General features: G+C 61.9%; 2 protein-coding genes and 1 long non-coding RNA gene across 5 annotated transcripts in view; 2 read left to right on the forward strand and 1 right to left on the reverse strand.

Moving 5' to 3' along the window:
• Positions 1-22,552, forward strand: part of MACROD1 (mono-ADP ribosylhydrolase 1) — a 130,163-nt gene that overhangs the window by 28,001 nt on the left and 79,610 nt on the right. The window lies entirely within an intron of this gene.
• Positions 6,849-21,510, reverse strand: FLRT1 (fibronectin leucine rich transmembrane protein 1). The gene is made up of 2 exons (XM_036326836.1): positions 20,651-21,510; positions 6,849-12,204 (listed from the first exon to the last, which is right to left on the reverse strand). Exon 2 carries the CDS (start codon positions 12,153-12,155, stop codon positions 10,131-10,133), a length of 2,025 nt encoding a protein of 674 aa, XP_036182729.1. The 5' UTR covers positions 12,156-12,204; positions 20,651-21,510; the 3' UTR covers positions 6,849-10,130.
• LOC118665379 lies at positions 12,750-13,807 on the forward strand. The gene is made up of 2 exons (XR_004970632.1): positions 12,750-12,984; positions 13,441-13,807. It is a non-coding gene; the product is annotated as an uncharacterized LOC118665379 (long non-coding RNA).

The following is a 22,552-nucleotide window of genomic DNA, read 5'->3' on the forward strand; positions in this document are numbered from 1 at the left end:
GTGCTGCTGCACGGGGAGGGGGAGGTCCAGATTTGCCAGGAGGCCACCCGTGCCCTGAGGCCCACATGGTAGGGAGACAGGGGTGCTTCAGGGTTAGCTGGTCCCTTCCACCTCCCAGAACTCGTGCCCCCAGAGGGCCCGGCCCGCTCTGCTTGCTCCCTGTGAGCTGGGGGCAGGGCACCACTGCCTCTCAGAACACCGACGCCTCTTCGGAAAGGGTCCGTTATGTTGGGGGGTCTTCTTTCCGCTGCCCTGAAACATAGATCCTGGAAACACCCAGGGGGCCCGAGAGTCCCCCTCAGGGCCCACGCTGGTCTGGGCATCCAGCTCCCGCAGGGAACTTACTAAAACCTAGATGCCCGCCACGTCCGTCAGGAAGCTGGGAGCTCGGGATCCTCTCCGTAGGCTTCGGAGAGCAGACCTCGGTGTGGGCGGGCTTTGGGGAGCAGGCCCCAGGCTGCCAGGACGCCTCTGCGGTGCTAGACCTGGGGGCACTTGGTTGTGCTGTCCCAGGGTCTGCGGAGACACCCGGCCTCCTTGTACAAATGCCACCCAGCTCAGCGCCTGCCGGGGCTCAGGGATGCTGCCTAAGCCCAGGCGTGTGGCAAGGTGGGGGCTGGCACTTCGCGGACGAGGAGCAGAGGGAACCCCAGCTCACAGGCCTTCACGGTGGCCGGCACATGCTAGCAGGCTTGGCGCTATCATGACAGTAGAAATGAGAGCGATGACCCTTACCGTGCACACTCTACAGAGGTGGAAACTGAGGCACCGGGAGTGAGTGCTGGGGCCGCGGGTCTCACCCAGTTCGGAGGGACGCCAGGGGCTCCAAGGCCTGGTCTGAGGAGCCCTCCAGGACAGCAATAGCTCTAATCCAGTGGTTCCCAAATGCCCGCGACCGTGGATCCTCCCTGGCAGAACCTCCATTAGCGCTAGAGCCGCGGTTCTCAACCACTTTCCCAGGGGTCGCCTGAGACCATCGGAAAACACATCTATAATTGCATGTTGTTCTTGTGGTTAATCACTATGCTTTCATTATGTTCAATTTGTAACAATGAAATTGGGGGTCACCACACCATGAGGAACCGTATTAAAGGGTCGCGGCATCGGGAAGGTTGAGAACCGCTGCTCTAGAGGAACAGTTTGGGAACCCAGCCTTCCGGCCGGGGCTTGAAGAGAACCTTGGGGGCCCCCTGGTTTGTGCACGACTGCCAGTGTGTGGAAGAGGGTGAGGTGAGCTGGCCTCCCCCACCCCTACACCCCCTGCCCTCCTGCGCCCCCACTGTGCGCTGGCCCCGGCGCTCACCTCCTGTGCTGCTCTTTGGCCTGGTCCCTTTGGCTGGCTCTTGCCCTGAGTGGGTGGAAGGATGAGAGAAGGTGGGGGGAGAGGGTCGCCCGTGGGACCAGAGCCTGCCGAGCCACCCCGGAGGGCCACATGCCTCCGACAGACATTGAGAAGGAACCTCTGTCCTTGGAATAGAAGGAGAAACTCATTAACCCGCATCCAGACGTGAAATCTGATCTGAGGCGGAAGTAATGACTTATGTTAATTCAGCAGAAGCTGCTGCCGTTCTCATGGAGAGTTCTTTCCTGATGTGAGATCTCAGATAAGGCCTAAAGGTTGTGAAAGTGGGGGTGTATTTAGAGGCCTGCATCTGGGCGGGGGGTGCCCAGGAAGTGTTCGCTGGCGGAGGAAGAGCCCGTACGATCCCAGCCTCATCTGAATGCCCACAGGGTGCCAGCGCCTCATCTGGGATGACCCACAGCTCCTAGTACTGTCTCCACGTGGAGACCCTCTTGGAGTTTGCCTTTAGCGGGAGGTCTCCTCCCTGGGGGCCTGTGGGATGGGGTCAGAGGTCCCTCTCCTCTTGGGGCAGAGTCATTCTGGTTCCAATGGTGCCCCAACCCAGAGTCTCTATCCAACACCCCACCCCGAACCCCCCCCACCCTCCACCCCCACCGCCTGCCACTGCCTGGGCCAGTGCTGCCCCAGGGAGCGAGGCCTGGGGATGGGGTGTGGGCGCCAAGACGGTGCGACAGACCCCTGGCCCCTGGAACGCTGGGCCCCGAGCCGAGAGTCAGCGGCGAGACGACCGTAAAAGTTAAATCTTTCTATTTATTTCAAGAAAGGACAAGGGAAGTGGACTTGGACATTTCATATGAAAACAGACAAACAGAAAATAGGACCAGATAGTTCATCACATTCGTGTCGACATTGACGTTTCAAGGCACCTACAGGAAGGAGGCCGGGCGGGTCGCAGTGCACTTTGGTTTGTGTTGTGGTCGTGGTGGGCGTGTGTGTTGGTTTCCAAAACCCTCTCTGTGGTGGTGAGGCTGGGAGTGAAGCCGGCGGCAAGGCCAGGCTGGGTCCCGACGGCAGCAGGCAGCCGAGGGGTGGTCCCATCCCTCCAACCCCCAGACTGCTTTGCCCTTCAGAGAAAAAAGGGAGGAGACAAGGGCTGTGCAGCCCAGTGCCTATGGGGCTGCTCCTGCAGGGGAGGAAGGGAAGGGGCCCCAGGGGGGCTGGGGTGCCTGGGCAGGGGTCCCTCGGCAGCGGAAGGGACCTTGGTCACAGGCTTGCGAGAGATGAGGCACCCGCCTTCTGTAGGGGAGGGGCCCACCCTTCTCCAGGGCCCGGCTGAGGACCCCTCCCAGCCTCCTCCCCAGACCACCGGGAACGGATCCCACTCAACACCAAAGGCCACGCAAAAACCTTGACCGGCAAAGGGGTCTGCTGCCGGCGGGTCTTCAAAACATTCCCTCTGCAGTTCATGCCCGGGGTGCTCTCAGTGGACTTCTCCCCTTTGCCTCCCGTTCGCACCCTCCTGGGGACGTCCGTAATGAGCGGGCGTCCGCTCCAGCCAGCTGGCTCTCCACGTTCACCCCCTGCAGCTCCCCAACCTTCCGCACCATCGCTCCCCCCTTCTCTCCCTTCCAGAAGACAAACCTCACGTGCAGGGCCATCCAGACCCCTCCCCACGGCTCTCAGCATCTCTGTGAGCTGCAAGGCACCAGGTTCCCCGTCCAAAGAACCCCCCACCCACTGCAGTCTGGCGCCCGGCCCTGGACGCCGGGTGGGCGTCTCAGCGGGCACACCGGCCTGCTGGCAGGTGGCGTGCTGGGTCGGGTAGAAAAAAGCTAAGGCTAGTGCCTGGCTGGCGTGGCTCAGTGGTTGAGCATCGACCTATGAACCAGGAAGGTCACGGTTCGATTCCCGGTCGGGGCACATGCCCAGGTTGCGGGCTCGATCCCCAGTGAGGGGCGTGCAGGAGGCAGCCAATCAATGATTCTCTCTCATCACTGATGTTTCTCTCTCTCCCTCTCTCTTTCTCTCTGAAATCAATAAAAACATATTTTTTAAAAAGAAAAGCTAAGGCTAGTTTCAGACTTTTGTATCTTCCGCCGGGTAGCCAGAACTTTCGGAAACAGGACCAGCCAGAGGTGGGTGGTCGCTGGGACTCTGCAGGCATGTCCCCCGCGCAGGGCAGGTGAGGCAGCCGCTGTTGCTGTGGCTTTGTCAGCTCGTGCTGCCTTTGCTTTCCTCCGTCTTGAGGAGAAAGTTTGGTTCGTTCCTCCAGGGGGTGGCGCAGGGTGTGGGAACTCTTGATGGGAGGGTCACACAGGTGGGACACCTGTGTGGGTCCAAGGGAGAGCGGAGTGAGATGCTTCAGAGAGGAGGAGCCCTGAGAGGCCCCTCGCGTACTAGGCTGCCAGGGGGCAGGTGCCAGATTGGGGGGGGGGGGTTTGCTAACACGCCTGGGTCCTTTGCGCGGAGTCTGAGCAGGAGGACAAGGAAGCGAGAGGAGGGTTGGAGAAGAGATGACGGAGCAGCCGTGTGCCAGGCGCTGTGCTGGGCTCAGTGACCCGACACGGACGAGCTCAGGGGCCTGGCACCCTGCCCGAGCAGCCGTCCACCCTGACAGCTGTAAAAGAGATTTAGGGGCGGTGACAGCGAAGACCTTCCTGCAAGGACTCTCGGGCTCAGCGTTTCCGGCTTTCAGGTGTGGGGGACGGCGTGGGTGGGTGCCCAAGGACGGGGCTCAGGTGCCCTGCTCGCTCGGATGACTGCGGGGCCTCGGGCTGACTGCTAGGAAGTGGGGGTGAGCCCCCGCAGCATGCCCACTGCCCGCCTGGCACAAGCAGGGCACCTCGGTAGCACAAGGCCCCGGAAGGGTGGAGGGGGTGACCCCTGTCCAGCGGGAAGCAGACAGGAGTTGCCCCGGGGCTGAAGGTCTGCCCAGGGGAGAACAGGCCACTTGGCCCCTGCGGCCTCGGGGGTCTGGGCGCGTCTGCAAATCCCATTTATGGTGGGAAAGTGGGCCTGACCGCAGCCATAATGGAGCTTACGAAACCAGAGACAGACACTGTTAAAAATGCAAAGGGAAAAGGAGAAGGTAGAGGGAGGAGGAATCCAGAGCCTGGGGACCTTTCTGTGAGTGTTTTTAAAGACGCAAACGTGGATTTTCCAGGCAAGTACTTGGAACATTTCAAAAGAAATGGTAACTGCTTAAAAGGCAGAGCGAACGGTGCCCCAGGCAGCCGTCAACCTGGCTGGGATGGATGTACCAAGCCAGCAGCGCTGAGGGTGTCGAGTTAGGAAAACAGCCGGTGGGACGGTGGTGGGAGCTCGGCATGGCAAGGGCCCTGCAGTGCGAGCAGGTCCAGGAGGCAGCCGGGACCCGCAGCCGAGGCTGGGAGGTGGCCCCAGGTGAGCCAGCCCCAGGGGTGGGCCACCCTCTGAACCCCCTGCCCAGACTCCTGGATGGAGTGGGGATGTCTGTGCTTCCTCTCCCAGGAGACACCGAGGGTGGGAATTTCGTGGCCTCTCTTTTGTAGCACAGGCAGCTCTTTGATGGGGCTGGGGGACGGCCTTGGTCTGGGGTTTTCAGAGGACCAGTCATTCGGAGCAGCACAGTCATCCTCTCCATGTCTCCCTTTCAGGGTCCTGGGGATGATAACATAAAGGGCAGGGGGACCAGGACCTTCTAGTCCAAGAACCAGGAAAATTCCTGCCATAGCCTCATCAAGTACTTGAATGCTCCCTGTGACGGAGAGCTCACTGCCTGATTCCTCTGCTAGGCCAGTTTCTCTTCCCTGCCTTCAGTTTTCCCTTTACAGTTGGCCCCACGCCCCTTTCACTGAATGCAGGGAACGGATGGATCGGAGACACACCCATGCTGGAACAGAAAGAAGCAGAAAAGCTCATGGCTTGAGTCCTATTCTCTGACTGGCCTGGCCACTTCCCCTCACTTTGGACCGCCGCGGGCGGACAGAATCTGGAGGGCAGGGGGAGAGGCTCTGCTGGGGGCTGGGACAGCTTCTGAATGACTGTTGTCAGGGCCCAGTAGCCCACCCTGTCTTAGAGCCAGAGCACAAGGCCCCGGATGGAGGCAGACTTGGTTTCTCTGAAGGCAATGTTTGAGCCCCAGCTTCATCAACCCCGGGCACGCCAAGTGCTCTGGCCTGGGTGGTGTCGGCCTTGAGCTCCCCCAGCAGCTGCAAAGAGGCAGCCCCTGAGCCCGGCTTGTCAAATCCCTGCTACACGCATGGTCACTGGGGGCAGGTTCATAAAACTTGAAAAATCCCCTTTTCCTTCACCTCCAAGGAGTTTAATCTTTCCTAATCAATTTAGCAGACTCGCTTGGTTGTAAATGGTAATGATTTGCATTTTTGAGCCTTTCATCCCTCCTCAGGAAAAAAGGATGCTCCTCTGCCTGCATTCTGGAAGGCTGTGAATTGCTCGTTAGCACTCAGCCTGGCCGCGATCCAGCACCAGGTGTCTGCTGCCCATCACCTGCGCCGACTGAACGCAGGAGGGGGCCTGGGCTCATGGGACGCCCACAGCTGACCCTGGCCATGTCCTGGCCCCGAGAGCTCGGTCTGGTCCTTGGGGGCACAGACTGCCGTGCACCCCGAGGCCCCTCCTTCCAGCAGGCACCCCGGCCCCATTGCTCCCTGTCTGCCGCATCCAATTTTCCTTGTATTTTTCATAAGCATCAGCCTCAGGTGCCCGGTCCTCCTCCCTGGTGCATTCAGCAGACGCAGGTTTCTGGAGTGGCGTGGGCTGGCTTTGGGACTCGTGCTGCCATTTTCGGGGGGGCAGGGCGCCCTCCCCTCGGTCCCCAGCTCCCAGGGGGTGAGGAGGGAGGCTCGGATGCAGCCCCAGGCACACTGCCCAGCCCCGTCTCCAGGCTCCGATCAGCCTGCTCGGACCCACGGGCGTCCCTCACCTGGCTGTCCCTCCTCTCTGGTTCTCCGTCACCTGTATTGGACCAAATACTTCCAGGATGCGCGGAGGGAGGTGGTCTCTGGAGCACCCAGCTTTACTGGGTGCAGCCAGGCGCCACCTCAGCCCACCCCCACTTGACAGGGGGGAAACAGAAGCTGTGGATTTGCAAGGCACACTTTCCCTGTAGCTCTCTGGGGGGCCCCCCAGCCCCTCCTCCCTCTCTGCCTGGCCTTGGGCTCCCCTTGTTGGGGCTGGTGGGCTTCCCTGGACCTGTCAAGGGAGGGAGGAGAGGCACAGGCAGGAGGGGCCTTTATTCAGGCTTTGGGTGGGGAAGCCTGGGCCCCCCAGCCACTGCCATCTTCCCAGCCGCTGTCACCTCCTCTGCCAGCATCACCCAGAGCGAGAAGCCCCTGCCCCAGCTCCTGCCCCGAGCCCAGCACCGCGGCCCTGGGTGGGGTCGCCCCCTGGTTAGCCACCGGCCTGTTACCATGGAGGCGGTCCAGGAAGCCGGAGCCAATTTCAAGGAGAAGATGGAGGCTTCCTCAGGAGGCCACAGGAAGAGGGACGGAGAACGGGGAAGACAAGGAGCTTCTGATGCACGTCATGTCTGTGGAGCCGAGTATGACTAATTAATAGATTTTATTCTTAGTCATCTCTGAAGCATTCCATACATTGGGCCCAACGCCTGAGCTGAGCTTAGAGGCCTCATTCGCAAAATGCAAATGGCTCGCCTGGCCCTGCTGCCTCCTCTCCTTCCCTTTTTTTTTTTTTTAAAGGGGAAGTTTAAAGGAAAATTGCCATGTAATAGAAAAGAGAGTCCAATCGCTACATCTAATTACCACGAAGGGTAAACCACTTAAGCAAAGAAATGTCGTGGGTTTTTTTTTTTTGCTTTAAACCTGCTTTAAATGCCACAAAATGCACTCGTCCCCGCCGAGGCCAGCAAGGTTGCCCTGGCTGGTTAGAGGCTGCCAGGGTCCGGCGGGCCACCCACCGAAGGCAGATTCTAGACAGAAGTGGTGGCCCAGGTCCCGGCTTGTCTTCACGGGCCCTGTGTCCTCACATGCATCCAGGGGGGTGGGGTGGGGGCCTGGGACATCCTCCCTCTCGTGTTATGTGGCCAGCTGCGGGGGAGTTGGATCGGGCGGGAGTGGGGTTTCAGAGTGGACCTGGCTTTAGGCCCCTCCCTGGCTTGGGGGGACGTGAGGCAGCAGACATCCCGGTCCCGCTCTCAGACAGAACGCTGGGAAGATGTTGGGGTGCTTAGGGCAGAAAAGATGAGGGCGGGCCCCAGGGCGCTGGCTGGGCCAGGTCTCCACGCACTTCTGCGCCTACAGGGGTGGGACGATGCGCGGCGAGTCAGGCAGGGCCTGGGCTCTGAGCCCGTGTGAGCCCTGCCTGAGCGCTGGTCGTGCAAGAGTCGGAGTAGGAGAGGGACTCTGTCCTGGGGCTGGGCGGCCAGGCCTGCTTAATGCTCTGGGGGAATGTTCCGCACAGGCTGGTTCCAGGCCTGCAAGGCCCTCCCTTACACGCAGCCCCACGGAGGGGGCCCCCTACTGCCCCCGGGGCCTTCCCAGCTTCGGAGGGATGACCTGACCTCTGCCTGGCCTGGGGAGAGGAGGAGGGAGGGCCTCGAGTGGGAGGGGGGACCGAGCACGTTGGCAGTGGGGGCCTGGGGGCTGATAGTGGGGTGTCCAGGGGCCAACTTTCCTGGGACACTGACGGAAGGCAGGAGGGGTGCCTTGAGGGAGGGGACCTCACTTCAGAAACAGCAGAGACCATGGACGCCTGCCCTCCAGCCAGCGCCCCACACCCGCGCGCACCCTCTCCTCCCGGCCACCCCCCGGCGCCCCTCTGCCCCTCCGAGCTGCCGGGAATGGGGACGAGCCTGTGTCTGGAGGCCCCACAGGCCAAAGGGAGGCCACCTTTGTACACACGTGGAATTAAGGCTTGGAAAATCTCTCCTGACACTGAGAAAACAGGAAAAGGGAAAAAGGTTTGTTTTCGAATGCAAGGTGTCCCTGCCCCTCGGCCCGTCCCTGGGGCTGGGGAGCGGGGAGCCCCACTTGGTGGGACCCTTCTGTCGGCCAGGCCACGGCGAGCCCGGCCGCGTCTCGCCTCCATCTCACGCAGGTCTCGTGTCCGTTCCTGCCCACCCCCTTCCCTGAAGGGCCAGCAGCATCTTTTCATGTCCATCGAGCCGTCAGCCCAGGCCCTGGGCCCGCTGTCCAGTCTCGCCCTCCTGCCTCTGGCTTTTGTCAGAGCAGCTGAGGCCTTTTGAAAACGCCGCCACCAGCAGCTGGACCCCTTCTCATCCTCCCTGCCCTCCGGCCACCGCCGCTCCTCTGACACCGCTCTGCCCGGTGCAGGGCACGTGGCATGCTGATGGAGGGCGACCCCGTTCCCGAGAGCAGGGACGCAGAGCGAGCAGAACCCTGGGCGCCCGTCCGCTCTTCCGTCCGGATTTGTGTCGTTATTTCGTCGTCTCACGCTCGCCATGCTGCACCGTCAGCTGATAAATGACGGCCACGCTGCTTCCAGGGGAGGCAATCAACCTTAGCTCTGGGAGGGCCCCGGTCAGTGCCCTTTTGGGGGCCGGCTTGTTTCTTGGGAGACCTGGGCCTCCGCCTCTAGAACAGTCCAGCTGAGTGTTTTGCACTTGGGAGTTTTTCCCCGGGGTTTTTCTGAGAAGCTTCATGTCTTTTTCTGGGTGTTGTTTGAGCAGCCATGGAAACCATTAACTCTAATCAGCTGATGTAAAAGAACACACAGAACCCATCCCTGCACCAGCTACCTGTCCCAGGAGGAAGCAGAGCACAGAGAAGGAGTACTGAGGTGACTGCGTGTGTGTGTGGGGGGGTGGGGGTGGGGGGATGAAGATACTGGCAGTTAAAGGAAGTTTCTCTATAGCAGAAAGGAGCATGGCCCAGCTCTGGCCAACCTGAGATAGGATCAAACTGGAAGCATCCCCTGCCCAGGGTCCCCCCAGCCACCCGCCCAGAACAGACCCGCTTCTGCCTTTAGGAACAGCATTGTCCCCCCACCCCACTCCGATCCCCAGCACACCGTGTCTACTTACTCAATGATCGTTAGGGGAAAGCAACATGTTCATGACTCTATTGTCTCAAGAAATGCGACGAACTGACCCAAGAAGCGCGGTCAGAACCGTCTCCGCGGCTCTACCGACCCGTCCGAGTTCAGAGACGCAACCTCGCGACGGGTGGATAGACGCGATTCCAAGTGGCCGGGGAGGCCGCAGCTTCCGGAGGGCTTCCACGGCGTGTGGTCCATGGAAGTGGAGAGGGTTCCGATAGGAAAAAGGGAGTTTAGTTTTTAATCGGTTTCATCACTGTTCGAAGAACGCAGTAAAAGACGCGATATTTCTGGAAATCTGCGAGGGAAATGGTAGGGGGAGAACCGGGGAGAGACTGAAGAAAAGCTCTTTCTTCCTCCCGCTCTCCCATCTCGTCGCTGCCGGAGCGGCTGGCGGCGAGCTGCGCGGGGGCGTCCGTGTCCCACGGCGGCTCTCTGACGGTCCCCTCAGAGCAGGAGGCGCGCACAGACGCGGTACAGGTAGTATCTTTCCACTTCAGGGGAAAACACCCTGACCCAGCCCTTCCTGCAACATTATTTTTAGTCCTTCCCTCCCCAACTGGCATAATTTGGTATAAATTATGTCTTCAGCAACGTCAACCCACCCCCCTCCCGTCTTCTGTCCTTAAAAAGCTTGTTTTCTCGGCTGTGTTCTAGAAGAGCGTCAGCCCTCCCCAAACGCTGCCGTTTGCTGGGAAAGTCGCCGTGGAGTTTCTTGTCCTTGCTGTGTCGGATGGCAGCAAGCGGGGCAAAGCCACGGGGTCGCCGCGCCAGGAGGAGGTGGGGGCGGGGGCGGGCGGCCCGGCGGGCATCATGTGTAGGAATAGTCTACGTCGGGGATGCCGCCGCCACGGTAGCCCCGGGTGGTGCCGTAGCCGATGGTGTGCGTGCCCTTGCAGAGGCTGCTGCCGTTGGAGGGGAAGATGGTGTGGACCACGTACTCCTCTTTGGCGTGGTAAGGGTTAATGGGCCGCATCTGCAGCCCCGGGCCTCGGAGTTCCAGGATGGAGTTATCCTTCTTGGTCCCCGACTCCAGATAGCTGTCCTTTTTCTGGCTGCCTCGGTGGTAGGCCCGCTCCCGGGTCAGCAGGTCCCCGGCCCGGTTCACGTACCAGCAGATGGCCCCCAGGACCAGGAAGAGCAACACGAGGGCCACAGCGCCCCCAATGATGCCCGCCAGGGGCAGGCCGACCATGGGGTTGGCATTCTGCTCCTGGTTGAGTGTGGTGGTGGGGCCGTAGCTGTCGGCTGTCTCTGCCTTGGCGCACACGGGCGTCTCATCGGCCACGTAGGTGTTGCCCGTCTCCATGGTGACCATGCAGATGATATAGGTGGACTTGGGCTCCAGGGCTGTCAGCAGGTACTCCGTCTTGTCCCCCTGCACCAGGGTCTCTGTGATGGAGCCCACGGCCGGGCTATGGCCCAGGCGCAGCCAGCTGAGCCGGAAGGAGGAGGCAGGGAGCGTGGCCTTCCACGTGATACGGATGGAGTCCGCTGTCAGGGGCTTCACGTGGATGACCAGGGTCTTGGCGCCATCGCCTGTGGCCATGGGGTAGTCAAGGTTGGAGTCGGGTAGGCGCAGCCCCGGCCTCTTGGCCTTGAGGGTGAAGAGGGAGCCCTGGGGTGTGGTGGCAGAGGCGTGGTTGCTGGCGGTGGTCTTGGCGGCCGCATGGGCCGCGCCGCCTTGTGGCCCCGCCTCGAAGCACTCGTCCATCTCGCTGGTGATGTCCTTGATGGCCATGCCCCGGACCTTCTCGGGGCCCTGGCACATGAGGCCGCGCACATTGACCACGGCCGCCCGCGCCTTCACCCAGTCCCGCAGCCACATGAGGTTGCAGCTGCAGAACCAGGGGTTGTTCCGGAGCAGCAGCTGCGCCAGGTTCTCCAGGTCGTCGAACAGGCCGCGGGGCAGCGTGGTGAGGTTGTTGTTGGACAGGTCCAGGCGCTCCAGCTCGCGCATCTTGGCCAGCGTGTTGTAGGGGATGTGGCTGATGGCGTTGTCCTGCAGGTAGAGCTTCTGCAGGTGGGCGCTGGGCAGGTTGAGGGGCGGGGCGGCCAGCGAGTTGCGCACCAGCGAGAGCTCGGTGAGGTTCTGCAGGCGGCTGAAGGTGTCGTCGGCGATGCGCTGGTTGGCCAGCAGGTTGCCGTCGAGCACCAGGCGCCGGAGGCTGTGGAGGCCCTTGAAGGCGTGCAGCGGGATGGTGGAGATGCGGTTGTCGTCCAGCCGCAGCTCCTCCAGCGTGCGGGGCAGCCCCGAGGGGATGCTGCTCAGGTGGTTCCGGCTCAGGAAGAGCAGCTTGAGCTGCCTGCTGTCGGCGAAGGCGTCCTCCTCGATGCTGACGGTGGACACGGAGTTGTCGTCCAGGTGCAGCTTCTCCAGCAGCGGGATGCGGGCCAGCGAGTCCCTGGCGATGGCGCGCACGTTGTTGTCCTGCAGGTGCAGCTCCCGCAGGGAGCGGGGCAGGTTGACGGGGAACTCGTCCAGGGCGTTGTCGTACAGGTAGATGACCTGCACGCTGACCTTGGTCTTGAGGCCCTGGGGGATGCCGGCGTTGGTGATCTGGTTGTTCTGCAGGAAGAGGGTGGTGGCGTCGTCGGGGATGTCGGCGGGGATGGAGGTGAGCCCCCGGTCGTTGCAGTAGATGAAGCCGTGGTCGCAGCGGCACACGGAGGGGCAGGTGGTGCTGTCGATGACTTCCGTCAGGAAGGCGATGAGCCCGTAGCAGAGGAAGAGCCAGTCGCGCAGGTCCATGGTGGCCGTGGTCATCACGACAGTGGCCGTCACCGTGGCAGCGGGAGTGGTGGTGGCGGAGGCAGTGGGGTGTGCCACCACCATGGTGGATGGCGGGGGGAGCCGGGCCTCACCTGACCTGGGGCCTCAACACCTGCAAGGAGCACAAGACACGTGCGGTCAGAGGGCGTCGCGTCGCAGCGGCCACCCGCGCGCCACCAAGAGGCCACTGCGGGCGGGGACGTGGGGCGGAAATCGAGCCTGGAGGCACAGGCGCCCGGCCCCTCCGTGCCCAGGTCATGTCACAGGTGACCGCTCAGGCTGAGGTGGACTCTGGCTAACTTCAAACCTCAGTGGGAGAGGCATGCTGCCCGTGAATGAGACGGAGGCTGCCCGCCCCCCGGACGGCGACCCCGCGCCTCGGGCGAGGCTCCTCTGGCAACGGCCACGCCGCAGCTCCGCTTTCTTCTTTCAAGATCTCACACTGAACCAGTTTTCACGGCCAATGCCACACGTGGCGGTCCACGTCGATGGGATGGATTTAGGGCGTGTTTTATGGATTCCGAGCCATTTCTCACTGGAGTGAGGAACTCACATCTGGCTCAGGCCCAGGGTTTGCCGGGAGAGCTTGTTTCGGGGAGGCCTGCGAGCTCGGGGGGGGGGGGGGGGGGGGGGCGCGTGACCAGAACCTGCCGGAAAGGAGCTGCCAACGCCATCAGTGCTGAGCAGCGGAGAGCGGGCGCTTCATTGTCTGGTGTTAAAACATGTCCTGTGTCACTCGTGCATTTACAGACAGAGGACGGAGGTGTCAACAGAACTGCTTCCTCGCGTATTTACAGAAATCTCTCTTCATCAGAGGTGCCCGCCCCAGCTCTGCGCTCTGTGGGAGATGACTCCACACCTCGTCCCCTTCCGAAAGTCACAAAACTTGAATGTGCATATATGTATATATTTTTGTTATATTTAAAGGAATGAGACACAAAAGGAGGGAAGGACCCATGCTCTGAGGGAATTGCCTGGAGGGGTAATTTCAGTTTTCACAAATGGAAAAATGGCAGCGTAGACCTTTCTCATTATTTTACTGTTCATAATGGTTTTTTACAAAAAAGCAATTAAAGAGAAATTATCTTTCAACCTCAGTGGGGAAGGTATCTCCACGCGGCAGGCCAAGGCCTGCTGTGTAAATCCCGGTTCACAAAGGCTTTTCAGGGGTGGGACAGTGGCCCCTCGGAGCCCCACCGAGGCCCCGCCCGGGGCAGCCCTGGGACAGAGCAGAACCAGGACACGCTCAGCGCGGGAGCCAGTCGGGGCCTCACTCCACGCCTTAGCGGCCAAGTGTCTCCGTGTCTCAGCCCTGTCACACCCTCTTCCTTCTCTGTCTCTATACCAGGACTGCTCTTCTCCGTCTAGCAAACTGCTCCTCACCCTTCAGGACCAGGCTCAGATGCCCTCTCCTCTGCTGGGCTTCCTGATGCCAGATAGAGCTTCCGTCTGCTCCACCATCCCTCCTTCTATCCACCCGTCCACTCATTGAGCCATCCGTCCATCCGTCCATCCGTCCATCCGTCCAACCATCCGCCATCCCCACTCACTCATCAGTCTGTCCATCCCCCACTCACTCATCCATCCATGCACCTGGCCACCCAGTCACCCAACAGATGTCTGTTCAGCCCATACCATATGCCACTTGTTCTGGCCACTTGTGATTCAATTCTGGGGGGATGGTAGCTCATCCTATAATAAAGACCTCGCCGAGAGCTTTAGGAATTAAGTCATTTAATCCTCCCAGCACCCAGGAGGTCAGAGCCCGTCTCATTCCCATTTCACAGATGAGAAAGCTGAGTGTGGGGATGTGAACTTCGTCACGACCACTGAAGCGGTGGTAGGGGGAGCCTCGGCCAGAATCTGGGTCACCGGGCCCAAAGCGCTGAGTGTCCGTGGACGGTGGATCATGCTGTTTTGGTGACTGTCGTGTTTTAATGTTGCAACTACAGCTCGGCGCTCGAGGGCCGGGGCCAGGGGCTGTGGTGGCCTGGCGTGGCTTGGCATCCGTGGCCACCGAGTACAGAAGGGACTGAGAACGTGGGGGCACCTCCTCCACGAGCCCCCCACATTCTCGCCATTTGCATTTGCAGGGGCCTTGCCCTGCCTGCAGCTCCCAGGCCTCTGGAGAGAGCTCAGGCTTGGCCGCCGCCAATGCACTAACCCACCCAGGGCCTGTCTGCAGCACGGAGCTTTGCCTATAGGGTCCCCCAGGGCGGGTCAAGGGCCAGCCCAGGACACACTGAGGATCGGGGGGAAGGGTGCCGGGGATCTGCACCTGGAACCAGAGGGGGAAGAAGGGGGCTGAGCCATGCCCAGCATCGGGGCCCTTGAAGCCAGCTCAGGCTCCCTCCACCAGCACCCACTGGCCTGAGGGACCAAGGACTGCAGCCTCGGACCTCGGCCCCCAGCCCAGGCTTCGGTCCTCACCCCACTCACACCCCACCCTCGGGAAGTGGAGGTGGTCTGTGCTTCCTGCAGGTTAGGCTGTCGTCTTTGTTTCCCTGACCAGGCTCCCCGGCCACTTCCCTCTCTTCTCCCAACCAGAGCCTCGCACCATGCTCCCCAGCCCCTCCTGCCCTCAGCGCATTGAGAGCCACCGCGTAAGATGTGGGAGGGGCCTGGGTATCCCAGGCTGCCCAACCTTATCTGACCACTGACTCCCCTACCTGTCGTCATACCCGGGACTGGGAAGGGCCCTGGCTCAGATCATAGGACTGATGGGCTCAGAGCAGGGAATGGTCCCATAGACCTGGGTAGGCCCACCTCCAGAGGACAGGGATGAGCCCAGGCAGCAGGGGGAGCCCTCGAGCCAGACCTCACCCACCCCCTTCACAGGCATATGTCTGTACCTTCACCCTGTCATACACACACACACACACATACACACGTCCTCTGGCCCATTTTACAGCTGAGCAGCTTGAGGCTCAGGGGTGAGGGGCCTACCCAGGGTCACAGCCAGCCCGGGGTTCTAGCTGCACATCTGTCCCTTACCCTGCACGGAGCCAGAATTTCGAAGGTGATGGAGCCTGGAGGTCCTGTCCCAAGCTGCTTATGAGCAGAGGGTCAGGGCCAGGGCAGGTGCTGAGGACAGGAAGGTGCAGGCCTGCCCAAGGCCACCCCCTCGGTCTCAGAGGTCAAGGCCAAGCCTGGGGGAGCCTCTGCCTGGGCCCCAGCAAATGGTCAGAGGACACCCCCCGCCCTGGTCTGCCAAGGCTGCATCCTGGCACGGGGATGCGGCGGCCCCTGCGCTCTGCTGTGCCAGGCCAGTGCCCTGAGCAGGGGGCAGGTTTGTTCAGGCCAAAGGCAAGGCCAGCCGCCACCTTTTCTGGCATGGAAGTCCGTTCCCGGTGCCCACTCAGCTCATGGCTGCAGCCAGCAGCCTCCGGAGGCCCAGCATCCATGACCGAGTATAAATTGCATATTTCAGAGATGCCTGATGGATAACCAACCAGCATCTGGGAGGCAGGGGCCCAAGGCCTCTCTGTTCCCCTATCCGTGGGCCTCATCCATCTTGGCTCAAGTCTCTTCTGCTAGCCCTTCCCCAAGGCCACCAGCTCTGAGCCCCCTGGTTCTGGGAGAGTCGGGCGGGGCCTGGGCTGGGGGGGTGGGGGGAGCTGGAGGAGCCCATTAATTGCCCAGGTGCTAGGCAGCCTTTTATTCCCGAGTTGTGTGTTGGGTGGTTTATGTGGCCATCAAATTAAACCCGGTAAATCGCCTGTCTTTTACGGGGCCACTTGTCATCGCTGCATGGGTCCCCCAGACTTCAGCATGGTGTGAGTTATGGCCTGCCAGCTCCATGACTGACAGCAGGATCCTTGATCTGCTGTTGGGGGGAGGGGAGGGGAGGAGTGAGGTGGCTCAGACTGGAGGTATCCAGACCCCTATCAGCCGAGGGACACCGTTCTTGGCCTTTGCTACTAGCTCCTGCCATCTTCCAGGACAGAGAAACCTGGGTTTGAGTCCTGCCTCGGCCACCTCCAGGCTGTGTGACCCTGAGCAAGTTACTTGCCCTCTCTGAGCTTCAGTCCATCTATGAGTGTGGCCATTGAGGATGCAATAAGATAATACGTGCAAAGGACCCCCTCATAAGGGCAGCCTGGATGTGACAGATGCCTGAGGTTTCACAGCTGCTGTGATTCTCCCGCTGCCCCAGGCACGCTGGCCGAGGCTCTGTGTCAACTGCGTGTCTCTGTCCTCTGCTCCCCACCAGCCCCGTCTTCACTCCCTGGTGCACTGGGAGCCCGCAGGCCACGCTGCTACCTGGCAGGACTCCACCTTGTGCTTCCTCAGCCCCTCCCCACAGGCTGGGTGGGAGCACTGGTCCTACATCCAGCAGCAGTGCGGGCCCATCAGCGCCAGTGAGGAACCTGAGGATTCCGGGTGGCGGTGACTCCACGAAAGAGGCGTGTGAGGAGAGAGGACAGCAGGGCGCTGGGTTAGAACCCGGCCTCCCCAGTCCCCGGCTGCGGGACCAGGGTGATGCCTCTCTGGGTCTCGGTCTCCTCATCTGTAACGTGCTGCTGAGGGAGGGCGTGGGGAGTGCCCAGCACAGGCCGGTGGTTTGGGGAAGAAGAGCTGCCCCAACTGTCCCCAGAGAGGACCCCAAGGCCCTCCCATGGCCACTCGGGGCGGCTGCCCACTAGTCCTGGCTGAGCTTCAGAAGAGGGAGGGCAGACACAAGAGGGCCGGGAAGCGGAGGCGGGACAGAGGCCGCCTCTCGCCACCCCCCCCAGACCCTCCCTTCAGCAAGAAGAATTGTGTTTTCCTAAACCTTGCCAGGCCCTCACCCACTGGCAGAGCAGGGCCCCAGGCAGGAGCGAGGTGTGCAGGGCAGACTGGGGACAGAAGCAGTTTCAGCCCCAGGAAGGGGAGGCGGGGGGATCCCAACCCACCAGGCAGGGGGCTCCACCAAGGCAGGGTCCCCTCCATATCTGTGGTGGGTCCTCAGCAAATCTTTGTTTAAATAATGAGGGGCCCCACATTTTCTTCTTCACCAGCCCACACTACCTCCCTGGTTATAAGCCACATGGAGGGAGGGAGGTCAAGAGGCAGAGGGGGGAGCAGCCTCTACCTCTCTGCCCAGGGAGGCCTGGGAGAGCCTGCCCACCTCCAGGACGCCCCTCCCCTGTGAAGGCAGGCATGGCCTCGGGTCTCAGGCCTTCATCCGCAAGATGGGACCGTGAACCATGCACTCCCCTGGGTTCTTGTGCGGATAAAGGACGGTGATGTTCACGCCTGCGCGGAGGGCCTGGCGCAGAGTGGAGGTCAGAACCGGCACCAGCGCTTTCACTAGCGATCGGCAGCGCGCCCCTGCAGGTCCAGGAGATGGGGTGGCCGGTGAGGAGGGGAACCTGGGATTTTAGCAGTCTATGCCTACGGGACACCTCCTTAGGGCGGGGGGCGGGGGGGGGGGCTGAATGCCAAGGCCCTCAAGGCCCCTCTCACCCTACCCTGCACAACTCCACGCCTGATCTGTCTGCTGGTGCCATTGAGAACTTGTAACGCGTGGGGGGTGGGGGTAGAGATTCTTTTAAAACCTGAAGTTAATTATTTTTCTAATTTCATGCTGCATGCATTATGCATCAGTAGTTATCACTGGCGGTAATTGCAGGCAGGTATGCAAATCCACTAAAAATGTACTCGTACCTCCAGCTCACCTCCCCTCGCGGGCCGCCTGGGCGGGGCCGGGGCCGGGGTGCCCTGAACTTCAGAGAATGTAAATCGCTTTTAAAAATAAGACTTTAAAATTGGGTCTTAGGAGGTTAATTATATTGATAACAGTGTTCGATATGACACTGTTCAGGGCCGGGAGGGGGAGGGGGATGAAAGGAGACACGTGTAATTTTGTCTCTTTCTCTCCGGCGTCATTTAATAAGCGGTTCCACACCTGACACTTCCGCCGTCAGGGTGCATTTTTAGTAAAGCTGCCTGGACTCAGGCTCAGTTCCTCCTGGGAAGGAAAAGGAGCCGCCGGGGAGTTTCAGAGGCAGGAGGGGGCCCCGAGGTCCTTTATTCTGGGGGGCTGGGAGGAAGGAAGAGGGAGGGCAGCGCCTGCAGGGCTGGGACAGCCCCAGAGAACAGGGCAGTGGTCCCATGGACCTGCCCTGCCGGCCTCCTCAGCAGCCGGGATCCTGGCAGCCAGGAGCCGAGAGAGGAGCGGGTGACCCGGAAAGACCATGTCTGGCGATGCTGCCGATCATGTGGCAGAGGCTGGGAGCTGGGCGGAGGTGGGGCACCTCACCATGCAGGCCCTGGTCCGGGTGAGACGTCCCCCCCCCCCCCCGCCCCGCCTAGTATGTAGGACAAGCTGACTATGCAAACCCTGCCTCGAGAATGCAAACTCCTACCACGTTCTGTCTTATCCATGAGCCTCGCCCACAGCCTGGCCCAGCGGGTGCCCATAAACATCTGTGAATGGATGAATGAATGGATGAATGCATGGATGAATGGATGAATGGATGGATGGATGGATGGATGGATGGATGAATGGATGAATGCATGGATGGATGGATGGATGGATGGATGGATGGATGGATGAATGGATGGATGAATGAATTCGCCAAAAGGGAAGCCCTAGAATTTGAATCCCAGGACCCGGCAGTAGGAGAGAAGAGAGAGGCCGGCCCTCCATCGGCCACACCAGGAGGTAACAGAGAGCCCAGGGCCTCCACCATGGGGCCCCGAGAGGCAGAGGGCCTGGTCTGAATTGTGCAGCGCGTGGTGGAGAGGCCGACACAAGCCCAGGCCTTGGACTCCATGTCCATTGCTCTCCCCTCCCAGTGTCTTACCTACCCCTCAGCTAGGGAGGCCCCACCCTAGGAGGGCGCAAACCCAAGGCAGACCCCTGCTGTCCCCTCATCTCCTCTCATATGGGTGACCAGCCTGGAACTTCCCAATTGCAGGTCCCCCTCCAGGCGTCAGAGGCCGGCCCCCCTTTCTTAGAGATGGCCCCTCCCTCTCACTCCCACAGATAGCACAGGGGGAGCCCTCTCTCAGGGCTGGGGAGGGAGAGGACCTCGCAGATCATTGGCTGTTCACAGAGGCCCAGAGAGGGACGGACGGGTCCGGGGCAGAGAGAACCCTCCAGCAGCTGTGGGCAGCCCTCTCCCTGCCCTCCTCCTCCGGCCTTGGCACCGCCTCTCAAGCCCTTTCCTGGGGGTGGGCACGGGAGGCGGTGATGGACAGTGTCCGGCTGAAGCAGGGTCTCATGGGAGCTGCTCTCCCCACCCCCAGGGGGTCAGCCCCTCTGGCCCTCTGGGGTCAGACCAGGGAGTGGCAGTAAATGGCCAGCCTGAGCGCCTGCTGCACCCCGGCCCTTCACAAACCCCGGCCACATCCTGCGGAGCCTGGGCCTCCGGTGCACAGAGGGCAGCGCACTCAGGGAGGGGCCCAAGGTCACGCCGCTCACACCTGGAAGGCCAGCCGCCAGCCCCCGTCCGACGCAGAGCCGGGCACGGAACAGGTTCTCCATAAGTATTTGGGGTACAGGCCTGGGGGACCATAGCCAGCTGCCTCCTCCCGTCCTGGCCTCAGCCCCAGGGATGACGCCCCCCCCCCCAACCCCTTGACGGGGCTGGGAGGAGAAGGGGGACAAGCATCAGGGAGGCAGTCGGGCAGGGGCCAAGCTCAGGCTCCAGCCGGCCCCGCTGCTGGGCTGGCACCTCCACAATAAATAACAGCAAATAGCCCATCCACAGGGCATCTTTCACGCTGGTGGCTAATAACACACTATTAATGCCCCCGCAGACGGCGCGCGCACCACGCCGCGCTGACGAATGTCCCGGCCCGGAGCCGTCATAAATCAGCCCCTCTCCTGGGGAAGCGCGCGGGGAAGTGTCATTTTCCATCTTGTTAATGAATTGGGGCTTCCCTGCCCTGCCCAGGGCACTGCCTCCGCTCCAGGTTGCCAGGATTTGTGTCTGGGGAGGCTTGAGTCCTCCCTCTTGGCCTCTGCGGATGGGGAGACAGGACAGGACCCTGCCCCCCAGCTGGCCCAGCCCTGGCAGACCTTAGGGGTCCAGGCCTGGGGATCCCAGCCAGCTGCTTCCATCCGTCTTGGCACTCACTGCCCTCCTGGGGCTGAGCCGGGAGCCGAGCAGGGGCTGCCCAAAGGCCAGAGGGAGCGGGGCCTTGGCTGGGTCCTCCTCGCCAGCACTGAAGCCACCAAAGCTCTGCTCCCCACAGCCTCGCTGCTGTCCCCTCTGGGCAGAACTCAGAGGGACCCACGTCCAAGGACAGCAGGGCCCAGAAGGTGTGCAGCAGGTGACTCCTGAGAGACCACTCCATTGCACCTTGGGTCCACCCACCCTGGGACAGAGCCCGCAGCACGGGGCCACCAGGTAGCAAGCGAGCCCTCCCCTGGCATGCAGAAGTGGCCAGCGGCCTGCACTACATGTGTGGGTGGCTGGGAGAGCTACGGAGCTGGGGAGCTCTGTGCGGCCCCAGTCTGACCCGGCCGGGGAGGGGCGGGCCAGCTGTTTCTCTGTATGCCCTCCCTGGGCACTGGGAGCCCCGGGGCCTGCCTGCACCACCGGGGCCCTTCCCGTCCGCCTCACCTCCTTCGCTGAGCCACTGGTCTGGCTGGGATGGCCGCTCTGGATGCTGCGCTTGGGTCCAGGTGGGCCTGGGCCACGCTCACATTCCGGCCTCAGCCCTGGCACTCGGGGTGCAGACCGCAGACCTGGGGCGCTGGGGGCAGCCCGGCGTGCAGGGGGAGGCCCTGTGCTGGACTCTTCTGGGCTCCTCGAGGTCAGGCGGGGCTGTGGGTCCAGAGCAGCATTCTGCACGGCCTGGGCCCCGGGCGCTGCGGGCCTCTCCCCGGCGGAGCCCCGACCCCCGTGCACGGCCTGCGGGTGTCCTGGGCCCCTGCGCCCCAGGCATGCCCTATGGCCTGGCGCCCATCGGGGCGGGCGGTGGCCTCTCACTGCCTCTTTCAACTTGTGCTCTTTGTCTGCTGGCCACCACCTCCTCCAAAAGGCTTCTGCGTGGCTTTTACCCCCTTTTCTTTACCGAGGTCTTTTTTTATTTTTTAATCCCTTTAAGTCACTTGGCAGAATGGGTTCCCGTGCAGGGAGCGCTCTGCTGAGACAGACGAGAGGGAGCCACGCTCCAAAGCCGCGGTGTTCCTGCCACTCGGGCTGCGTCTCCGTCTCCCGGGGCGGGCGGGAGTCCATTACCCGCGGAGGAGTTCAGATGCGCACGGCGGGCTGGGCGGTGACATGTGCCACCCAGCTGTCAGGCCCACCGGCCCCTCTCTGGGAAGATGCTAGGGGGGTGGGGGCTCGGTCCTGCTTGGCTGCCCCTGTTTGCAGAGAGGTTTTCTCGCAGGGAGGCGGCGCGGGGGTGAGGGATTGGTTATTCCTGCTTTACCTCCTGGGCTTGTCTGTCCAAAAAGGAGTCCTCCTCACCCACTCCCTGCCTCCTCACCTGCCAAAAAACAAAGGAAGTGATTAAACCCTGGAATTAGGAGCCCCCCCGGGGACAGGCTGCTGGGGTTGCGACCCCTCTGCTCCCATCCATCCCGCGGCACCCTGTTCTCGAAGCCACTTTCCCATGAGCTGGGAGGGGCCTGGGACCATTCTCCACCGCCTCCCTTCTCTTCTCAAACCCAGGAACACAGCCCCTTCCCCAGAGCCCTGGCTCCCCTTTTCCTGGGTGGGGGGTGAGGGGGCGCAGGAACGAGAGAAAGGAAGTCCTGAAAGAGCCTGAGGCTGCAGGGGCCCTGCCCCAGCCCAGAGCTCCGCTCCCCCAGCAGCTGGACCCCACTGGGCCCGTGGCCTCGGCTTCCAGAACAAGCGCTGCCCTCCCGCTGCCCTTCGCGAGCAGGAGCATCAGGGAGCCAGGGAAGCTGCGTCCCGGCCTCCCTCCTGCGGCCACCGGCTTCCCAGGCTGGGGTCAGGGCTCCGCGCCCCACCTGCCCTTCCACAGTCCTGGGGGCAGGGCCGGCTGTTTGCAGGAATCCCAACAAACCCACAGCCTCTCACTGGCCTGGCGCTGCCCGCTGCCCCGGTGTCCCGACTCCCCCTGCAGGAGCCCCTCTTTGGAAAGTGCTTTCATTACACATCTGAGTGTCAGCTCTGGTTTGAAATAGGATCCAGATGGGCTCGGCTGCATCTGGGCACTTGGCTTTGTAGGGCTGAAGGTGGCTGGTTTGAGAAATGCTCATTGTCAGGGGCTGTTCCAAATAAAAACGAATTTTCAGGGCATGTGTTTTAATAAGCCCAGAGCCCAGACTGGGGGTCGCTGCCCACGGGGCGCCCAGCCTGGCAGGGCTGCACTCAGAGGGGCGGTGCTGGCCAGGCCGAGCAGGCCGATGGGGCCCACAGGATGGGGCAGGTTTGGGGACAAGCTTCCCCAGGAGCAAGGAGGTGTAGAACTACCAAGCCCCGGGGGACAGCAGGTGTGAGCAGGAGGCGGAGCGGCCCCAGGAAGGGGCAGGGGGGGGTGGACAGGAGGGA

The sequence above is a fragment of the Myotis myotis genome, unplaced genomic scaffold (genome assembly GCF_014108235.1).
Source record: "Myotis myotis isolate mMyoMyo1 unplaced genomic scaffold, mMyoMyo1.p scaffold_m19_p_10, whole genome shotgun sequence".
NCBI lineage: Eukaryota > Metazoa > Chordata > Mammalia > Chiroptera > Vespertilionidae > Myotis > Myotis myotis.